Source organism: Gambusia affinis, linkage group LG17 (assembly GCF_019740435.1).
Source record: "Gambusia affinis linkage group LG17, SWU_Gaff_1.0, whole genome shotgun sequence".
Taxonomy (NCBI): Eukaryota; Metazoa; Chordata; class Actinopteri; order Cyprinodontiformes; family Poeciliidae; genus Gambusia; species Gambusia affinis.
In genome coordinates, this window is record NC_057884.1 from 24563923 (window position 1) to 24582151 (window position 18229).

At 43.4% G+C, this 18229-nt stretch overlaps 1 protein-coding gene across 4 annotated transcripts in view; it reads right to left on the bottom strand.

The window, feature by feature from the left end:
- Positions 1 to 18229, bottom strand: part of LOC122847076 (WD repeat-containing protein 7) — a 66336-nt gene that overhangs the window by 32990 nt on the left and 15117 nt on the right. For 2 of the 4 annotated variants that reach the window (XM_044144428.1, XM_044144426.1), the window contains 8 exons: positions 17891 to 18124; positions 17527 to 17820; positions 16478 to 16674; positions 14333 to 14430; positions 11342 to 11440; positions 7025 to 7143; positions 6157 to 6280; positions 1469 to 1582 (listed from right to left, as the gene is read on the bottom strand). In XM_044144428.1, coding sequence (XP_044000363.1) covers positions 1469 to 1582; positions 6157 to 6280; positions 7025 to 7143; positions 11342 to 11440; positions 14333 to 14430; positions 16478 to 16674; positions 17527 to 17820; positions 17891 to 18124 — 1279 coding nt within the window. The remainder of the gene's footprint in view (positions 1 to 1468; positions 1583 to 6156; positions 6281 to 7024; positions 7144 to 11341; positions 11441 to 14332; positions 14431 to 16477; positions 16675 to 17526; positions 17821 to 17890; positions 18125 to 18229) is intronic. The other 2 variants (XM_044144427.1, XM_044144429.1) reach the window with 1 other exon arrangement.

The following is an 18229-nucleotide window of genomic DNA, read 5'->3' on the forward strand; positions in this document are numbered from 1 at the left end:
TATCGCCGTGGAAACAGCCTGAAGCCAGGTGATTGCACGGCTGTCGTCATGTCTGTCCTTTCGTCTTTGTGTCTTTGAAGGTTTCCCTCCTTTGTCTCGTCTTTAGCGACTTTTTAAAACTGGCTCACATCTCAGGACGGATGATTAGTCGTCATACACAGTGAAGCACGGCGGTGGCGGTGGAGGAGGGAGGATATTCATACGGCCACACAATAAAGTTAGTAAACATTCAGCAGTATTATTGGATCTAGATTTTTGGTCACTGATATTCCACAGCAGCATAAATCAGGCGACTCTGTGGGTAAAAGTTCAGGTGAAAAAGTGAAAGTGGAGCCTGTGTATTCAGAGAAGGTGTGTGTTTCCACCTGTGGTGCAGGTGTCGGCCGTTTCTCACCTCCCCTCTGTGTAACTGTGGGCCAGGCGACCGATAAACGGCTTTTAACACCATTCAGGTTCACTGGAAGTCAGAGCAGCAGCGATGCAGAAACACTTAAATACAGAGTCAGCAGAGCAAATCGCCCGAGTTCAAGCTGCCCAGAGGTGATAAACTAGATCTGTGCGTTCCTCAGGCCTGCAGCGCGTCAGGCAGTTTGAGAGAAACAACCTTTAGTTTGACGCCACAAACAGCAGCAGAGGGAAGATATGAACACTTCACTTCCTCTGCTCTCCGTCTTTCCCTCACATCCTCAAACTGATTCCAGAGCAGAAAAAGTTTTTGGTTATCAGAAAGTGAAAAATGTCATCCAAACTGACCAGTTGGTTTTAGATCACCAGTCAACCACAAACTTCTCAGATTATGGAATCAAACTTTCATTTTTCTCTGTAAAAGAAAGAAAAACCCATTAAAAGTAATTATTTTAGATTTTTGTTTAGTTAAATTTTTACCACTTGGATTATTAGGAGTTATTTTGGTTCTGATGAGTTTAGAGCAGCTTAGCATAGTTGAGCTCATCTTAGATCAAATCAGTGTGGAGAAGCTAAATTAGCTTTAGCTTAGTTCAGTTTACCTAAGCGTCGATTAGCTTAGCATATGCTAGCTGAATTCAGTTTGGTTTAATTTATTTTGGTTTTCCAGAGTATTATTTATTTTGTAGTTTTATTTTGCTCAGTTTATGCATGTTAGCTCAGTTAGCTCCATGTAGCCTAGCTTAGCATAGGTTGTTTTATCTCTTCCTGGTCTACATCATCTGATCTCAGTTTAATTTAGATAATTCTCATACAGACAAGAACCAAACTTTATTATATATTTTGTTTATATCTCATTGTATTACAGACTCCAGTTTGACTGAATTTAGGGAAACTGATTGAATTTTACAACCTTTTTGATGAACTCTAGTCTCTATTATCTTACCCAAAGAGATATAGTGAAGTTTTATTTGTTTGAGAGCAGGTCAATGACCTCTGTCTGACCTTTACATTGTATATAAACTAGGTTCTTGTGTTTTTGTTTTCGTTTCGTTGCCGGTACCTGCTGTGATGTCATCGTCGGTCACGTCCATCTCCTCCTCTGGAGCCTTGGTTTCCACTGGCTGAGCCTCCGGAGGGGGCGGGGCTTGAGGCGGGGTCTCTGTTGCTGCTCCAGCTGCGGAAAACCAGCCGGAAACCTTTGGTTAGGACATGAAACCAGCAGGTGTTGTTGCAGGGTGCAGCGCTGCTGGTGTGTGTGAGGAAAACCTCCTCAGGTTGGCCTCATTAAAAGGCTAACTGCTCTGGTTAAGCAGCTAATAAAGGTTCATTTGGCCTCCCTGTTACCCGGAGAATAAATGACAGAATTATCTTCACATTGCCAATTAAGAGCGGATTTTAATTAGCAGCTGAAGCTAATGAATGATAACGCTCTAATGAACGCAGCGGCTAAAGGTAACGGAGTCGACACCGCTCTAATCTGTGGGGAAACACACACACACACACACACACACACACACACACACACTCTGATAAATGAGTGCCAACACTCCGCTGGACACACTGATGTCTGTTTCCTGCAGAAATTTAACAAAGCAAAGAGAAAAAAAGACATCAGTAACTAAAACATCACAAACAATTTCATACGGCTGGCTTCAATAAAACACCTCTAATTACAGTGTGTGTAATTACCCTGATAAATCCTGGTTAACACAGCGCTTCATGTTCCAATTAACCTGCCGAGACGCTGCAGACAGCTCAGTAACGACTTCACACACACACACACACACTCTGACAGAAGGCCAATACGCCGCCTGATTGCTGATTATTCGTCTGGAACATTAAAGTGATAAAAACTTAATTGGACTTAATTAAAACGTAACGGATGCTCGGCTGTGGCTGAGCAGAAGGGAAACTGTTTCCGCCGGGGAAACTCAGCAGAAAGGTCCGATTCTAACGACGCTCTAATGAACTGGGCAGAACAACAACATGACCAGATATTCAGGCTGTTTTCACACTGACGGTCCGGTAGACTCGGTTCCTTTTGGGATCAAACATTTGTTTCATTTTCTGCTGAGTCAAACCAGAAAAACCTGTTCCTAACTTCACACAATGTGTCAAAAACAACCATTATTATTTTTACATGTTAGAAAACATGGACAGTAATGTTTGGTATTATTTATATTTTTACAGCTTTGAACATTTTACAGAGAAACTGCATGTGAGAATTAAATTAATCAGTGATATTTTAATAATTAAATAAAATTAATGTTTCAGTTTTTGATGATTTTACTTTCATTTTTCCGAAAGCTTTTCCTCCAACGTTGAACCTCAAACAGAATCACCTGCAGACACACTTTCATGTTTTGTTTTTTCTCCTTTTTTTTTTGGTTCCAAATGATTTACTTTTCATTTCACAGTCCCTGTGAAATGAAAAGGATGTGGAAGCGGAGCGAGCCGCGGGCCGGCTGTGCCTTACAAACATCAAGGAGTGAATGTTTTAAACAGCAGACAGGAGGAGGAGGTCCAGAGGTTAACAAGGCATGCTGGGAGCAATGTGTCATGGCTGACATGACAAGCTTGACCTTGGAGCACGCCATCACGCCCCCACCCTCCCACTTACCCTGCACCCCTCCTCCGCCTCCCCCCCGTTTCACACTGATGAAACCGACGCTGCAGCTCGTCCTGAAAAGCTGCAGATCAAAACTCCAGTTTAGCCGTTAGCAAGGAAAACAAACTTTACCGCCAGCAGACAGGAACAAACCCAGAATGACTAGAGAACGACTGAAAGAAACCAGAAGATTCTGTTTTACACAAGAAAAATATAAACTTTTTAATCACCAAGATTAAAGAGTGGTGGTACACTGCAGCATGGTGGTGGCAGCATCATGCTGTGGGGAGAGAGATGAATTAATCCTGGAAGTAAACCTCTTAAAGGCTGGAGATGATGATGTTTGTATGAGAAAGATTAAGTGGAGGAAAAACAGTAAATGTTAATTTATCAACAGAATTTTAATTTATGAAGCTAAAAATGATGTAATAAGAACAAAAGCTTGTCGTAGCATTTGCTCACATCGCTAGGTTAGCCGTTAGCTCAACCTGTTTAGCCATTAGCCTCGTCTCTTTTGCTTTTGATTAGTTGTTAGCTAACTGCTACTTACTGTTTCCATCAGTCTGATTAGCGTTTAGTTTGACATGGAAAATGTTTAACTCAAACTCCAGACTTTTCCATCCCTAAATTATTCCCACCCTGTGATCTTCTGGAAGCAGCGGCGTCTGAAGGAAACACCTGAATCGGTCCGTTAGAGGCGAGACCCTTCAGCTCTCCTGGAGGCGTTTAAAGGGACAGAACACAAAGGACGGACGGGTCGGTAGGAACCGGCCCGTTAGCGGCGCCTGCAACATGGCGGCTGTGTCTAATTAGCCACAGCAGGCTGGAAGCACGCGGAGGCGGCTAATCGAACAGAACCGCTGAGCGTAACCTGCAAGGCTGCAGCACAGATGCTCCAGAAAACAATACAAGCAGCAGAGGAGGAGTCCGGGCTGCAGGGTCAAAGGTCACTCACACAGGAAGACGGAGACGATCGCCCAGAGACCCTCACATTCATGTCCATCCTGTAAACAAAACTCCCAGGAGGCAACTGGGCTCGCGGAGAAAAACTTTGATCAGCCAGAAACCACTTCCTGTTTCTGCAGCGCCACCTGGGCTCAGCTGGAGAAATGGAGGAACTGCAGCTAGATGAACTAAATGAAGTAGAACTAGATGAACTAGAACTGAATCTAGAACTAAATGAAGTAGAACTAAATCTAGAACTAGAATTAAATGAAGTAGAACTAGATGAACTAGAACTGAATCTAGAACTAAATGAAGTAGAACTAAATCTAGAACTAGAACTAAATGAAGTAGAACTAATGATCTAGAAAGAGATGAACTAGAACTGAATCTAGAACTAAATGAAGTAGAGCAGGAGCATCTAGATTGATAACTAAATGAGCTGTTAGAACCAGAAAAAACAGAAGTTCGGTTTGAAGAAAATTTTCTTTTTCTTTTTTCTTTCTGAAACTTCTGGTTTCAGCTGTAAATGATTCATTCATCATGTTGGGTTCTATAGAACTGGGTCAACTGGACCCAAACAAACCAAATTCAACTGACAGGACAAAATGTTTTCAACACCATCTATAGATGGATGGTTCTCCAGACCAGAACCAGAAGCAGAACCAGACCGCTGCAGTGGTTCTGTTCCCCTCCAGTCCTTCTGGATTCTTCTGGACCGCTCCAGAACCCTGTTGGGATTTTTCCGGGTCTCCACCTCCAGCCGGAGTCGTCTTACGGCCCGGCCTGCTCCGGGGATCGGATTCGGTGACCCTTTGACCTCTCTCTATCTCCATCTCCCTCCCTCCCCCGCCTGCGGTCCCGCTGCGGTAACACAACACTGACCGGTGCCCGTTGCTATGGCAACCGCTCCCCCGAGAGATTCCCAGCATCCTCTGCAACCGCGGCTCCTGCGCTCAGACGCATGCAGCATTTCAGGAGGCGGTTTCTAGTAAAGCAAGGTGCAGATTCACCTTTCTTCCCATCAGCAGGTCTAACTATAGCCAGCGGAGCGACGCCAGGGAACAGAGCGACGCCCGCTTCCTGCGCCGCAGCAGCCAATCAGCAGCAGGGAGGCAGCGACATCATCAGAAACAAACCAGAAACACGAGACAAGCTGCAGAAATTCAACTGTGCAGTGGCGACGACTTCACCTTCATACTCCTGTCCACAGTGACTTTAAATTGTTTTTTTATGTCTGACTGATTCATAGGAACCAAATAAACCTTCATATGAGGAAGGTCAGACCCCAGACGGGTCGCAACCAGAACCGGATCATTAAACCTTCATCAGGGTTTGACATGGCCACTAAAAAAACCACTGGATGATACAGATTCATACATCACATTCAGCTGTCACAGCTCTGTCCTTCTTAGACAGTTTGTAAAGAACAAATCAAAAGTTAAAGAATAAATTCACAGAACATCTATCTAAAAGGACTTTTATTTTGAAAACTGGGGAAGGAAAGAAACCAAAACCAAGATGGAGGAAAGAAAAGAAGATGATGGAGTGGATCGAAAAACCAATGATTGATTGATTGATTGATGGATGGATGGATGGATGGATGGATGGATGGATGGATGGATGGATGGATGGATGGATGGATGGATGGATGGATGGATGGATGGATGGATGGATGGATGGATGGATGGATGGATGGATGGGTGAATGGATGGATGGATGGATGGATGGATGGGTGAATGGATGGATGGATGAATGGATGGGTGAATGGATGGATGGATGGATGGATGGGTGGATGGATGGATGGATGGGTGAATGGATGGATGGATGGATGGATGGGTGGATGGATGGATGGATGGATGGATGGATGGATGGGTGGATGGATGGGTGGATGGATGGATGGGTGGATGGATGGGTGGATGGATGGATGGATGGATGGATGGATGGATGGTTCATATAAAAACATGAACCATCTGATATCCCAGCCCCCGCTCTGTTCTGATTGGTCGGCCATTATGACATCACTAAGCCCCTCCCACCGTTGTTCCATAAGAACTCTGCCTAAAGTTTCATTTCAACTGTTTGGGATGTAAATGTGTGACCAGCAGGAACCGGCTCGGCCCGGTTAGAGTGTCCAGAACCTCAGAACCCTTCGCCCTGTAAAACCTTCGTCCTCCTAAACTCAGGATGAAACTTACGGGAGCTGACCGTGTCCACATACTGGGGCAGATACAGAGCCCAGGCATCGATGGTGTCCTTCCGGCCGGACTGTCCGATCCGCCTCAGCTCGGCCAGGAGGAGAGCCTGCGCCGCTTCCCGGACCTAAACACATGAAACGGGTCAGAATAATATTCAATCATCTATAAAGAATGGATGTGAAGAAATGAAATAAATACCAGAAATGGTATTTTACATAGAATCAACCTTTCCCACCTCTGATATTTATTGTAGTTCTCATGGCTGAACTAGCAAAATTAACTTAACTACCGTAGCTTTTAGCTGCTAGCTAAGACGGACATGTAGCCTCTGTGTTTGTTACTACATGAAGTCACTCTGCCAGTCACCAGAACGGTTTTATTCATGTGAAGAGTTCATACATCCTGTATAAATCTGTTTAAACATTGACTGTATGCGTCCTCAGAGTTCAGATGAAGCTCTTCTTCATGTTCACCAAGTAGTGAACTTTATCATCGTATGAGATCGCAGGCAGCTTGTCTGACACGTTTCCATTATCTATCGATCCCAGCAGTCATTTTGTTGATATACATTTTTCTGCCACATTGGTCCACAGTGTTTATCTTTCCTGTTGTTGATCTTGAGGCCATGGTTCATCCATGCTTTGCCTACCAAGATGGCGGCGGATCACTTTCAGTTCAGACTTGTGGGAACTATATGTTGATCTCTTAACCAAAGTATTCCAGAGACAAAACCTGGACCAAACTGGGTTGTCAACATGACAATCGTCCCAAACATAACACCAAATCTTCAACAGAATGACTGAATAAGAACTGAATCGATGGTCTAGTCAATGCCCAGACTTCCTGTTTCAGGAAGACCTCTGCGTACCTCCAGACATCGGTCCTGCCATCTTCTCGCCAGCATCTCCAGCAGAGGCGGTCTGTACTTGTCCAGGCCGAGGAGGTCCGGCAGCATCACGCAGTGCATGGCGGCCAGCTGGCTCCATCCTGCACACAAAGACGCCAAAGATCAGCAAAATCCACCCAACCCAGTCGCAATCGGGCCGATCCACAAGCATCACTGCTGCCACATGAAAACGCCGCTTCGCAGCGACAGATAACACATGAAATGGTTTAGATCAATGTTTCTCAAACATTTTCAGGCTCAGGATCGTTTTACCCATTTAGGAAAAACTCACAGATCACCTAACCTGAAATTAGCTGGCCTGTAACACCAACAGAAGTGAAAATACTCATCTCTTAACACACTTGTTGTTGTTCATAAACATGTCTATTCAGAGCATTTTTAGTTATTTACAGGTTCTGAAAGTAGGGATTTCTAATTATGTCAAACAGAAGGAAATCAAAAGAGAAGTTGCTCTTTGCTACAAAGTGTTGAGTGATTAATAACATTTACAGCTATTTGTAATTTAGAAGCACAATCATAGAAAACAGCCTTGAGTTGAGTCTGCACCATTAAATATGAAATTATCCACCAATTTAAACCAGTTGTATTTAATTAAGGCAATAATTTAATTAAATAGATGTTGATGTGTGGGCAGAGCAATATAAGCAAAGTGGTGAAAAGGAAAGCAGTTCTCACCAACTGGGACTCAATGATTTATGATTTAGGTTCCTCTGACTATATAAGAAGTCCTGGAGTTGTTTTCTTTACACCGCTGTCGTCAGATTTACTTTGACTGACCCATTTACCCATCATTATTTTTAACACAGTCCTTTGGTAAGCTAGCTGTCGCGGTTTGCGCTAACGTCCGGAGCAGTTTGAGAAAGACTGGTTTAGAGTTTTAATATAACAGCAGTGACATTCTCTCTCTCTCTCTCTCTCTCTCACACACACACACACACACACACACACTCCTACAGTCGTCACATGACTTCAGTGAAAACACGTCGTCTACCGCCTTGGTTAGAGCAAACTCATCATTTCTGCTCACCACAGTGTCTGATGGCGTTAAAACAGCTCAACAACAACAGAGATACATCAGCGTGAGGTAAACAACACACCATACTCTGGTCCAAACAAATGAATTTCAATTTACAGACGTGAAAAAACAAGAAAACCTGGAAGGTTTTCCAAAGAAACGACAAAGATGTGACGAAGGAAAACATTTAAAAATGTCTCCGTGTCGCTTCACATCTGGCAGCGTCGGTCTGAGACAAAAACATTCATATTTTAGACCAAAATATGCACCAAGCTCTCCATCTGGGAGACGGGAACAGACTAAAACATCCGCCGATGCGTCACGTTTCACCTGGCCCACATATATCAGCTCAATATATGGTTCCACTACGTGTGAGGGATGGAGGGAAGATGGCTGTAAAGCAGGAAAGAAATTTCAGGGAAAATTTCTTTGCCAGTTTCCATCTTTGAACTTACCTTTTCCAACGAGAAAAACAGAGAAAACTAGAAATATTAGAACAGTTCTGAGAAATATCCAGGGCCAAAAATGCCACAACACATTTACTCTTTATGCAAAAAATTTAAAATCAACCTTTAATGAATGTATTAAATAACTTAAATACTTTATTAATAAAATAAAGATGCAAAACTATAAGGCAAAAATCTTTTATATATTTCTTCTGTCCACCGTAAAATAAAAAAACAATAATTCACCTACATGTATGTTTTCCATATTATTAATGTATTTTTTAAATTATTGAAACATAATTTTATATGCATTCTGTTATTAACATCATTTTATTAGTAATATGTGTAAATTATTGTCATTTATTGAACGTTTTGTTTATTGCATCGTGGCACTTTCGGCTCCTAACAGGGAGAGATTGACTGATTTATTCTCAATTTAATTCCAAAGGTAAAATATAAAATGTGGTGAAAGTTTCAGATACATTTTAATTTTTCAAAATCAAACTTTAAAATGTATCTTAAAAAATAACGATGACTAAATCCAGTTTTAAGTTGCAAGAAGCCACAATTATAATGTTATTTTATTTTAATGTGTTGGGATTTAAACTCAGAAAAGATGAATCAGTCAATCTACAGTTAATCTGTTTCACTGTCCTGCAGAAACTGTAAATGTTGGAAAAAATTATGGTTTTAAAGTCTGAAACTTTTCTTCTATTTCAAGCAGAAAGAGACTAAAACTCAGGAAAATACAAACTAATTTTGACAAAATATATTATCACCAATTATTAGATATTTCCTAATATATCTCACTTTTTTACATTAGACCAAAATAATCCCAAATAAATATCCCAAAGAACCAGTCAAATAATGTTAATTTTATTTAATTTAATAGTTTCCACAGAAGTCCAACAATTTCTCTAATTTATTCCAACATAATAAGGTGATAAAGTTTTTGTTTCTGCAGGGCAGCAGACGTTTTCTGGTCGTTATAATTCTGCAGTCGATGTGAAAAGCTTCAGAAAATAGTTTAAGGTACAAGCAAAGAATGAGTCTGTGTGCATGCTTGCTGTTCCCATCATCAATGAATATTCTGACAAACTCTGCTTTTGCCACGCTGGCTGGAAATTAAAGTTCAAGAAGCTTTGAAAAGGCACTTCACGGCCCCAAATGCAAACAACAAGCTTTTAAGAAATATGCAAGCACATTCCTAGTGTAATAAAATAAAAGGGCTCAGTGATAAAAGCCAACATCCTGTAGGAACACTGGGAAGAAAAGAATGAGTTTGACATCAGGTTAAAGTGTTTGCACCCAAGTTCATTAAGAGTCAAACCTGAAAAAGTTAAATAAAACATCAGTTATCATTCAGCCTTTCACCAGTTTCAAACAAAATACAGTCTTAGATGAGCTGCTGGTGAAAACGATGGCGCTGCTGAACTTTATTTCTTACATTTCAGGCTCAGCTTGTGTTGCAGTTTTAATAGAGACCCATTCCCCTCTTCTAGCTAAAGACATGACTGAAATAGCAAGCATACAAACAGCACAGAGACTGAAACATCAGGACTGAAAGAAAAAACAAGGAGGGACTCCACAGCACTGCAAACAAGAAGACAGACAGAGCAGAATGTCAGACAGCAGCTGTCAGTGCGCTCTCAAACCCGTCAGCGCTGCCCTACATGCATTTCTATCGGGAAAGTCAAACTGTTGGCCGATGACATTCTGCTCGTTTCCAAATTTAGAAAAACACGAGTTACAGGTTTATAAAACGAATTTTTGAACTATTTTCATACTGATGTGATCAGACGGGCATAAATAAACTCTTCCTAGGATTCTATTAACTTTCCAGTGTAGTTCTTCAACTGTGCAAAAGTCTTGGGTCATGAGTATAGTTGGGTGGTAACTAATTAAGGTTACTCAATTACACTTACTTGAGTAGGGTTTTTGAAAAAAGTATTTTTACCGCTTACTCTTACTTGAGTAAAATTTGAAACTGCAATGGAAGCACTTTTCACAAGTCACATGGTCAACAGCTGGATGTTAGCAAGACGAAGACAACGATAGGAAGTGGTAGGACGATGATGGCATGATTGTTAATGTCTTGTTGTTTGAACAAACTTATTCATGTGATTTTAATTTGTTATTTAATGGAAACAAAACAATTGCAAAAGTATATAACATTTCTTTACATTAGCGGAATATAAACAAAGTTCTACGCTCATTTTAATGGAAACAGTCAGTAAATTATGGGTTTGCTGATTTTGACAATTATTTAGACATTAATCCATTCAATAATGATATTAATTTTAGTGTAAATTATCATGCAGGATGTTAGTAAAGAATTCATCCTTTAGATCTACTGACTGGTTAAACATTAAAATAGATTAACATCTTTCAACAAAAGGATAAAAGACTCAAGACTTTTGCACAATATTTTACACTTCAAAAATCCAAACAGGCCTGATTCAGAGAGTCACATGAATTTCCCCGAAGCATTTTGAAGCACCTGAGTTAAAAAACTGCAGCGTGACTGATCTGAGAGCGAACTGAGACCAACAGAGACATGAAGACATTTTCAACCCAAAACAAGGACAAAGACTGGAGCTATAGACCTGAGGTGAAGAGCAGACACTGTGGGGAAACAAGACTGATGCAAGAAAGGAGAAACAAGGTGGGCAGATTGGAAAGGAACAGAGAAGAAGAGCGAGGAGGTGAGGACGTATGAAGCCGAATGCACAGAGAGGAAACCGAGGGAATGGAGGATCTCTGCAGAAAGCATGGATACGGCTGCAAACTTTCCCTAAGCGTCACATCAGTCTGTACCTTCGTTGACTGAGGGGATGTTATGAGAGCCAGGGGCCCCCTGAGGGTGGCCCCCAGGGGCCCCTGGAGCCCCAGCAGCGGCAGCAGCAGTGCTGGCAGCTTGGAAAGGAAGACAGGGAGAGAAAATAGTTGAGAAGAAAAGAAAAAGGTTAGAAATATGACAGAAAAGCTGCCAGAGGAGGAAGGAAGTCAGGAAAACAAAACAGGAAGTGAATCAAATCGACATTCAGAGAGACAGGAAGTTATTAGCTTCAGTTAGCTATTAGCTTCAGTTAGCATTGTAAGCCAATATTTGCTGCGTTTCCCCCAGTCCAGCTGAGTTTCTAAGTTCTTGGCTAGCTTTTAAAAATCTGCTAATCATAATCAATATTTACAGCGTAAACGTAAAACTAAACACTTTTATTCAGTTCTGTTTCAAAGTGGGCGTCCATTTTTTTCTTGGCATTATTCATTCAGAAAGAAGCAAAATATTGAAACTTAAAAATAAAATTTCAAGGAAAAACTGTAAAAGGGAAAATTATAATAAATGTTTCCATTTTCTTTTGTTTTTTTTCCCCCAACATTTAAAGTTTGCTAAAATTTCAGAAGATAATTGGATAGAAGAGACGCTGATTGCTTCAAACCAAACTTGGCAGTGCTGCATTGTGCTGCGTTTTGCTGCATTGTGCTGCATTGTGCTGCGTTTTGCTGCATTGTGCTGCGTTTTGCTGCATTGTGCTGCGTTTTGCTGCATTGTGCTGCGTTTTGCTGCATTGTGCTGCGTTTTGCTGCATTGTGCTGCGTTTTGCTGCATTGTGCTGCGTTTTGCTGCATTGTGCTGCGTTTTGCTGCATTGTGCTGCGTTTTGCTGCATTGTGCTGCGTTTTGCTGCATTGTGCTGCGTTTTGCTGCATTGTGCTGCGTTTTGCTGCGTTTTGCTGCATTGTGCTGCGCTTTGCTGCATTTCCAATAAAACAGGCAAGCAGACGAAGATGGGACAAAAATAAAATAAAAATCCCAAAACTGGAAATCTAACACCATTTTCCAACTAATGGTGGACGATTTCAGTTTTTGTCACATGGGCCAAAATTGTCGAATCAAAATGAATCACAGGCCAAGAAAACAAAAACCAAAAACTAAACTCAGACAAATATAGAGCATTTTTGTTGAAGAGGATTGTATTCATTGTAGATCCAAAATTTAAAAAGAAATTACTTACTGGCTATTTATTCTGTTCTAAAATAAACAAGTTTAGCATCACTTCCTTTTAAAACATTTAGACAAGTTTAATAAATTAATTACAAGCTGATTTGGGTTCAGCAAAGTTCCTTTCAGTTAAAGTCTCTAAATAAATGTTGTTGGGTTTTATTTTACATTTTCCATTGTAATGTTATGTTATGTTGGTAATAATTGAAAATAAAGTTTAATAAATTGTTGTTACTATTGAACTTTGGACACTTGCAACTGATTAGTTTTATTTTATTATTGATTCTGGTAAATCTGTGTTTGTGTGGGAGTTATAGGTTAAAATACTCTGTAATATTTGTTTACATGTTGGTCTAAAAATAGGAATAAAAGTCAAAGTGGGGAAAAAAAATCACTTTTCTTTGTTCAAACTGATCAAAATTGTAGAATCGTGTTTTAGCTCAGATAATTGGACTCTGTGGTTAAATGTTTTGGTTCTGATCTGTGCAGGAAACCAGGAGCTAAAGTGCAGAAAATCTCCCCATTGTTCCCATTGAGGAGAAGCGGGACGGGACTGGGACTGTGTGTGTTCCTGCTGCAGTACATCAGAGGGGCCTCCCGGCTCCCGGCTCCATTTCCATGTGAAAGGAGCCGCAGCGCGGGGGCGCCAGGGGGAGCGGGTCGGACCGGGTCGGACCGGGCCGGGCCTCAATGGACGTGTGGTTTGAATAAGTCCACACGCTTGTCATGCTTGGCCTCAATTAAGGCGGGACAATAGCAGGGAAGCCCCGCCTCCACAGCGTCCAGGGGGTGCCACTGCGTGTGTGTGTGTGTGTGTGTGTGTGTGTGTGTGTGTGTGTGTGTGGAGTGGGCAGATGGTGGCAGCTGGTTAAAACCTCCCCTACAGTGAGGAGCAGCAGCTTCACCTTCCTGCTTCATCTGCCGCCACAACGTTTCATTTAATCGGCCGAAATGAATTAAAAACGTTTCATTTGTCTGAATAAACGGCCTAAACAAAGCCCGGGTCAGGGGGAGCGAAGAGTGTTTTCAGAGCAAGGCTGTGCGGGTTAGATGTGAGCAGTTAGTGTCCAACCTGGTTCACTTTCATCCCTTCATACGTTCATTTCACTACCATGAACAGACAGCTTGGTTCCTACAGACTCTCCACTGTTCCACCTCGTCTCACTTTAGTTCGGTTCTGATCCAGATCCAGTCGGACCAGGTGACCACATTTAAATACTTAAAATACTTAAGTTGGTTGGTTTAGTTGGAAAATGTATTTATGCCTTTTTTCTCACAGGTTTCATGTTTTTCTAGGTTGGAAAATCTTAAAAAGAGAAAATCTGTTGGTTCTTTAAAAACAACATTTACTTCAGTAGATATTTTATCTAAAAAAGAGCCGTGTCCCTTTAGCTGCACCGAGTCGTATTTAGCTGGACTGAACCGCCGTTTTCAGTTGAAATGGAACCAAATTTAAAAAGTTTAAACGCTATGAAAACATTTTAGTTGCAGATTTTTCTCCAGACTGGGAGGTAAAATACATCAACAACTTATTTTGTGGTGACAGCTCATAAAACCGTTAGAGCAATTGGCCCACCAGAACTTTTATTCGATGATTTTGACCAATGTGGAAAAACGTTTGGACACCTCAGATCTAGAGGGCCGCTTAAGACGCCGTGGCGGGCCGGATTTGGCCCTCGAACCTTGAATCTGACACGTCTCTGCGGGGTTAACCGCCGGTGGGCTGCAGTCTAAACCCCACCCGCCCCCTCGCCTGGCAGGGCCTCAGGGGCGGCCGCAGCGAGCGCCCCCTCCTTCTGTAGTTACCTTGTTTGATCTGGGCCTGTAGCGCCGGGTTGGAGGGCTGGGGGGGGGCGGCGGGCGTCCTCCGAGGAGACTCCGGGGTTCCTCCTGGTCTGGGGGGCCTGGGGGGGGCAACAAAGAGGAGCCATCAAATATTAATGAGGCGGGGGGGCAGAGACAGGAAAACAAGACCATCCACAGCAAACAGCAGGAGGGAGGTCTCACTCTGACTCATTCTGCTCTCCTCAAGCTAGCGCTGTGTGCTTCAGGTGTGTGTGTGTGTGTGTGTGTGTGTGTGTGTGTGTGTGTGTGTGTGTTGGGCTCCAGCCTATTGAATTTTGGGTGCAGTCCTCCCTGAACAGACTGGAGGCGCCGAACTTTCACAGAGAGACACACAAACATTTCCAATACAACGATCGATGGCACGGTCGATGCCGGTTGCTAGGCGACAGATCACTGCCAGCGAGACGACGAAGAAGAAGAAGAGCACAAACTTCAGAGATGGGACAGAAACAACGGCCTGGGACGAACTCCAGAGGTCAAAGGTCCAGATGTCCGTTTATAATCTACTGGTCCTGAGCTTTGACTAGGCCGTTCTAACCCATGATGAGTCTGCATTGATCTAAACCATTGGTGTCCAACCTGTTCACGTTTTTAAATACAGCTGGGAAAATAACAAATGAAAGTTTTAACAGTTTTCCACAGAATAACTGAACTGGATAAAAGTCCCAGAGACATTTATTTTTACTGCTTTTATTTCTCATCAGTTGGAAAACTTGCCAAAAGTTTCCAACACCTAAACACTGAAATTTATGTATCCTCTTTTTCACGAAGGTTTGATGTTTTTATTCATATAAGAACATTAAAAAAAACAACGTTGGGTATTTGAAAATAACTTTTATTTTAGTGTATATTTTTCCAAACATTGAGTTTTGTAAAAGGGAAATGTAACGTTAACGGCTTTGAGTGAGTCTCATTTATCTGGACTAAAGGCAAAATTTACCACTTTGAGTGAAATAAATCCCAATAAAAAGCAGAATTTGGTTGAAATGAGAAAAGTTTAAGCGCCATGAATACTTCCTTCAGGTGCCTCCAGACTTCGGATGCGTTTAGTTTTCTGCAGACAAATCCGAGGAAATAAGCTGAAAGTTTCCAACTTCCTGTGAAGTCTCATCCCTCTGCTGCGGCTCCCGCCTTATGAAAGTCAAAGAGGAATCTTCACTTCCAAACCGGCACTGGTGAATATTTGACCGTGTTTGGCTTTTTCATGCTCCCCATTTCAGATTGATGAGGCTCCTGTCTGTGTGTCCGACACGGTTCTAGTATTTCATCACCTGCAGCTTTGTTTTGCTGCAACTCGCCGCCTCTTTCTTCTCCAGATAATGATCAACAGCAGCTCTGAGCCGCTCAGCGCCTACTGCTGCTGGAAAGCCTAAAATGTTTCACCAGCAGTCGGTAATGATAATAAAGTCAAAGTTTGCCCAATCAACAAGTAGAAATGTTAAGATTTAATTTCAGTGAAGAGCTTCTTCTAATCAGACTCCAACATCATCAACACTGAAGGAGAAACAAGCTGTCATCCAGGATTCAAGGAGCCGGCAAAAGACGAAGAAGAAGGAAAAAATTGAAGTCAACGAAGTCAAAGAAACTGAAATCGTCACAGAAGAAGAAGTCATATTCTTCGTCAAAGTTTTTGACAAAAAAGTCAAAGAAGTTGAAGAATTAAGTTGATGAAGAAGAAAAAGAAGAAAACTGGGAAGTTAGATCCCAGACTGGGAAGTAGATCCCAGTAGATCCCACACTGGGCTGATCCGTTCTCTCCTCTCTAAGTTTCAGGTCTCACTTGCTGGTTGTTGAAATGTTGTGTTGCTGTTGGAGCAGCAAGACTGAGACCTCAATGTTAAATCTTTCACAGCTCAATGGGAGCTCACACAGACTGAACAATCAGCTCTCACACACACACACACACACACACACACACACACACACACACATACACACACCTGCAGGCCTGACGGTCTGAGGGTTTATTGTCTGTATGAGGCTGTTCTTTGAGTCCAGCTCATTTGGACTCTTGGACCAGGAGTTTGTTTGTTTGTTTGTTTGTTTGTTTGTTTGTTTTGAACATGAAGGTGTTTTCTGGGTAAAGTTTGGTGGAAGGCTGATTACCTGATCGGGGCTTTCTTCATGTGCTCGCCTACGAAGGTGGCGTTGGTCATTCCCATCAGCGTGTTGGACAGAGAAATGGCCGACAGCAGGTGCTGCGTGGTGACAGCCCTGGACACGCCGTACGTCCCCTTCCCCACGATGTCGGACAGAGTCAGCTTCAGGCCGGTAGCCAGGGACAGCTGGTGCAGCAAAGACTCCTGGGAAATACGGAGAAACATTTATCTTGTTTAGAACGAACAAGGAATGTGAGAAAGGAACCATAAACCATAAATATCTTCACAAAAATACTGAAGGATTGATGGACGGACGGTTGGATGGACAGACAGACGGTTGGATGGACAGACGGTTGGACGGACAGACAGACGGTTGGATGGACAGACGGTTGGACAGACAGACAGACGGTTGCATGGACAGACGGTTGGATGGACAGACAGACGGTTGGATGGACAGACGGTTGGACGGACAGACAGACGGTTGGATGGACAGACGGTTGGACGGACAGACGGTTGGACGGACAGACAGACGGTTGGATGGACAGACGGTTGGACGGACAGACAGACGGTTGGATGGACAGACGGTTGGACGGACAGACAGACGGTTGCATGGACAGACGGTTGGATGGACAGACAGACGGTTGGACGGACAGACAGACGGTTGGATGGACAGACGGTTGGACGGACAGACAGACGGTTGGATGGACAGACCAGACAGACGGTTGGATGGACAGACAGACAGACGGTTGGATGGACAGACAGACAGACGGTTGGATGGACAGACGGTTGGACGGACAGACAGACGGTTGCATGGACAGACGGTTGGATGGACAGACAGACGGTTGGACGGACAGACAGACGGTTGGACGGACAGACGGTTGGACAGACAGACGGTTGGACAGACAGACGGTTGGACAGACAGACGGTTGGACAGACAGACGGTTGGACAGACAGACAGACGGTTGGACAGACAGACGGTTGGACAGACAGACGGTTGGATGGACAGACAGACGGTTGGACGGACAGACGGTTGGACGGCCGGTCCAGAGCTCCCACCTTGAAGGTGGGCAGCATGAGGGACATGTGTCCGCCCCTGGAGATCAGGCCGAAGGAGATGGGGCAGTGCGGTCTGAGCATGCCCAGTCGCTCCAGGCAGATGCCGTCCAGCTGCTCGTTGAGGCCCCAGGCGTGCAGGCAGGACATGAACAGCTTGGCCGTGTCCATGGTCAGGTTGTACTCCAGCAGACTCAGAGACTTGGACTTCTCCTCGCGCCTCCTCATCTCCTCTTCCTCCTCCTCGTCTTCGTCCAGCAGGTGCTCCTTGATCGTCTCCTTCATCGTCTCTTTCACCTGGTAACGGCAGAGGTTCGTGGGCAGGCGGACGGAGGGAACCTCGGACCCCCGCGGGTCGTCTACGTACCTGTTTGAAGATTTTGTTGGCCAGGAAGGAGCCGCCCTTGTCGGCGCCTGCCTGGCTCTTCTGCAGCGTCTCGGGGGAAACCAGCGTCGGGTTCGGCCGCTGAGCCTCCTCCGTCAGAAGCTGGATGATCAGCGCCTCCACGTCGAAGAACAGAACGTGCATGTCTGGGTCCGTCAGGTTGGTCTTCATCGCCTGGACCACCAGGGCATTGTGGGAGTATTTGGGCAAATTCCCCTGAAGGAGGAAGGAAGAAAGCTTCAAATTTACCAAACTGGAGCATTTCAGTCAGAACATTTGATTAGGTTCCAACTAACTGAATCTGTATTTCTTGTACTGTAG